This window comes from Sinocyclocheilus grahami, unplaced genomic scaffold (genome assembly GCF_001515645.1).
Source record: "Sinocyclocheilus grahami isolate Dianchi unplaced genomic scaffold, SAMN03320097.WGS_v1.1 scaffold915.1, whole genome shotgun sequence".
Lineage (NCBI taxonomy): Eukaryota > Metazoa > Chordata > Actinopteri > Cypriniformes > Cyprinidae > Sinocyclocheilus > Sinocyclocheilus grahami.
Genome location: NW_015506094.1, coordinates 234,268 through 238,315, shown reverse-complemented (window position 1 = coordinate 238,315; position 4,048 = coordinate 234,268). Strand labels below are relative to the sequence as shown.

Below are 4,048 nucleotides of genomic sequence, written 5' to 3'. Positions count from 1 at the left end.
ATTCTCTCTCTCTCTCTCTCTCTCTCTCTCTCTCTCTCTCTCTCTACATTAGGGATGCGCGGATGAGCTAAAACGTCACCCGAATCCGCAGCTTCAAGTAAATTATCCACCCGCCAACCGCCCGCACCTGTATTTTTGTCTGATTTAGATAACCGCACCCGATCATCACATTAGGGTTCGTACGGTCATGAAATACCTGGAAAAGTCATTGAACGGTGATTTCCAGGCCTAGAAAGTTTTGTAAAAATAAAAGAACTCAAAAAGTTTTTGAAAAGTCATGAAAATCTAGTTCACAAGTCTCTGTATAATAGAATTATGTTTAATCAGATCCTGAATTTCGTTACGGGATTGCGCATACATTTCGACTTTAAAATGAGGGAAATTACTGCAAAACCTTCATTCAATATAGCGTGTAGGTTAGATGAGTAAATAAATCCACACAAACCATCAGATGAAAACAGCGTAGGTGATTCAGTCCACCCGCCAACCGCCCGCACCTGTATTTTTGTCTGATTTAGATAACCTCACCCAACCCGCACCCGATCACCACATTAGGGTTCGTACAGTCATGAAAAACCTGGAAAAGTCATTGAACAGCAATTTCCAGGCCTATAGAGATTTGTAAAAATAAATAAACTCAAACAGTTTTTGAAAAGTCATGAAAATCTATTTCACAATTCTCTGTATAATAGAATTATGTTTAATCAGATCCTGAATTTCGTTACGGGATTGCACATACATTTCGACTTTAAAATGAGGGAAATTACTGCAAAACCTTCATTCAATATAGCGTGTAGGTTAGATGAGTAAACAAATCCACACAAACCATCAGATGAAAACAGCGTAGGTGATTCAGCTGTCCCGCGTATCCTCTCTTTGACTTTCGCTTCACATCGACGCATCTAGAGCTGCTGCACGCTGCGATAAAAGACTTTAGCTCACGTTTCGGGACAGTTGACAGAATTGTCAATTGCCTAATCATTGTTCATTGGTCATTGTTGCATCGTCACAAAAATGTATTATTTTCACGTCTTTTTAAGCCATTCGGTACTCACGCTCTCCAGAGGCGCGTGCGCTCACAGTCACAGTATCAGTATTGGATCCGTGAAATAAGTCTTGTGACAGCAGCCTAATAAAGCTGTGCCGTCTTTTATTAATGTTAATCAAACAACAAAAGACAGAGAAAATCCCTTACTGCTCTTGACTAAATAATGTTTTGTTGAATAACTTTTAATGTTAATTTACAGTTTATTCAATTTCTGTAGCATATTTAAAACACGTTCATAATTTAGAAAATGTAGTTAATACTTGCATCATTAATGATTTATTTTTACCCACCCGCAAATAATCAGAATGCATTTTTTTTATTACCCGACCCACCCGATCCGCGGATTATCCGCAGCGCCCGCGGATATAACCGCCATCCGCGCATCACTAATATATATATATACTGTTTCTGTTTATTTATTTGTACATTTGTACTGTACTTATTGACCATGTTGATTCATGTGCACAATCACCAGGCAAACAAGGCCACATACTGCAGAGTTTACTGTGGCTCTAATGTGGCGTTTAATTGAACTCTTACATTAGAGATTGAGGCATATTTGATACAGCAACTTACACACAATAACTACGTTGACATGCAGCCAAACAAATTCCTATAGGGCTGTAGTTAATAATTGTATTGATGGCTCAATCGGATTGAAAAGTTTTCATGTAAACACTGCAGTCGATCTGATTGAGCTCGATCTGAATAAAATTGTTCTGATTGAAAGAAAAGGCATAGACCTGTAATAATCAGATCAACAGGAACAATTAAGAATGTAACCGCTTGAATCTGACTGTTTTCAAAATCAGATTCAAAAATACCTCATGCACATTTAATTACAGTTTATGTCTTTCAAGCGTGTGTATATGTATATACATCTTATGAACTGGTCAGTGGAGGAGACTGAATATTTACTAAAAATTTTAAATATTTGCTTTAAAAAAAACAAAGCTCTTCTGATATACGTGGCAACAATCAGATATGTGACCCTGGAGCACAAAACCAATTTTTTAAAATTGGGATTCATGCATCATCTGAAAGCTGAATAAATAAGCTTTCCATTGATGTATGGTTTGTTAGGATAGGACAATATTTGGCCGAGATACAACTATATGAAAATCTGGAATCTGAGGGTGCAAAAAAATCTAAATATTGAAAAAATCGCCTTTAAAGTTGTTCAAATGAAGTTCTTAGCAATGCATATTACTAATCAAAAATTAAGTTTTTATATATTTACAGTAGGACATTTACAAAATATCTTCATGGCATTGGCATAAAAGAAAAATCAATAATTTTGACTCGTACAATGTATTTTTGGCTATTGCTACAAATATACCCCAGCGACTTAAGACTGGTTTTGTGCTCCAGAACCACAATTTCTGAATGTGGCAACTGGGCACTGTGCATGAGCTGAAGTTTTGTTTAGAATGCATACAATTTACATGTACATGTGAATCGTTTAGGCTTCATATAAACACGACATTCAGAACCTTTCCATCTTTGTCATGATGATGCTGTGCATTATGTTGTTGTGTGTGATCTTTGATGCGAGAGTAAATCTGTCCAGTTCTTACTAGGTTATGTTTACAGAGGAGGATGTGAAATTCTACCTTGCAGAGCTGGCCCTTGCATTGGATCATCTACACAACCTAGGCATTGTTTACAGAGACCTGAAGCCTGAAAAGTAAAGTATCCCCCTTCACCTCTCCGCTTCTCTCTCTGTGTGTAGAGTAGAAACCACTCTCTCTCTGTCTCCGTCTCTGGCTTTCACCTGCCCTCTTTTTTTATCTTTTATTAAATAAGGATGGATATATCTGACAGAACCAATGTTCAAGATTGTAATCGAGAGGTTTTGGATGTTGTTTGTTGACTCTTGTTTAGTTCATGTATTTTTGTATATGTATTGGAGAAATGTGGTCTTAATTTTCAGCATTTTGCTTGATGAAGCTGGACATATCAAGTTAACAGGTACGTACCCTTATTACACATCACTTTTCTGCCGGTTGAACTAGTGCATGTAGATACCAGGCAGTTCTGTAATGTTTGACATCTACTGTTAGCGTCTCACCCTGAATTCTCTAAAATTATTGAGTCATGTGTGGTGTGTTTGTGTCATGATGGGGTTGTTTGTCAAGCTCTGCTGCTGGAGGGCTGTCAGCTCCTGCCTGTAGTTTTCACATAATCCTCGATAAACTCTGCAGGACAGGGACTCCGGGAGCAGAGTTGGACACCCCTGGTTTAGCTTGGTGATGCAGATGTGACAGATGTGCTGCTGTGCCTTTTCCAGACTTTGGGCTCAGTAAAGAATCAGTAGATCAGGACAAAAAAGCGTACTCGTTCTGTGGCACTGTGGAGTATATGTCCCCTGAGGTGGTCAACAGAAGAGGTCACACGCAGAGTGCTGATTGGTGGTCCCTCGGCGTCTTAATGGTAGGACCTTAATGACTTTGTCTCTCCCCTAATGAGCATGTTTGGAAAATGTGACGCTATATATGCAACACTGTTCTCTGAAGACAAGGAACAAGGTGCAGCATGGCTAACATGTTATCCACTCTCAGCTGAAGCGCAGCTGTGGTCTGTCAGTGAGTATAACTCGAGATCAACCGATAATCGTTTTACAGATACCTTTCCTGATATTTAAAGGGTTAGTTCACCCAAAAGTGAAAATTAGGCTGTGTTTTACTCACCCCAGAACCATCCTAGGTGTATATGACTTTCTTCTTTCAGACGAATCCAGTCGGAGTTATATTAAAAATTGTCTTTGATCTTTCAAGCTGTTTAATGCCACTCAGCGGGTGTTGCATGCATTAGTCCAAAAGAAGTTAAATAAAAAGCACCCATCCATTAAAAAAAGCATCTCACACGGCTCCGGGGGGTGAACAAAGGCCTCATGTAGCGGATCGATGCGTTTTTGTAAGAAAAAAAGTCCAATAGTGGGCATGACATATGAGTTCAGTGCTGTGCATGCGCCGGTGAGTCTCGTGAAAACCAACGTTT

At 39.0% G+C, this 4,048-nt stretch overlaps 1 protein-coding gene across 1 annotated transcript in view; it reads left to right on the top strand.

Moving 5' to 3' along the window:
• The window catches only part of LOC107564200 (ribosomal protein S6 kinase alpha-6-like), a 21,692-nt gene that overhangs the window by 2,626 nt on the left and 15,018 nt on the right, over positions 1 to 4,048 (top strand). Inside the window, exons 4-6 of the mRNA XM_016249206.1 lie at positions 2,629 to 2,735; positions 2,982 to 3,019; positions 3,339 to 3,481. Coding sequence (XP_016104692.1) covers positions 2,629 to 2,735; positions 2,982 to 3,019; positions 3,339 to 3,481 — 288 coding nt within the window. The remainder of the gene's footprint in view (positions 1 to 2,628; positions 2,736 to 2,981; positions 3,020 to 3,338; positions 3,482 to 4,048) is intronic.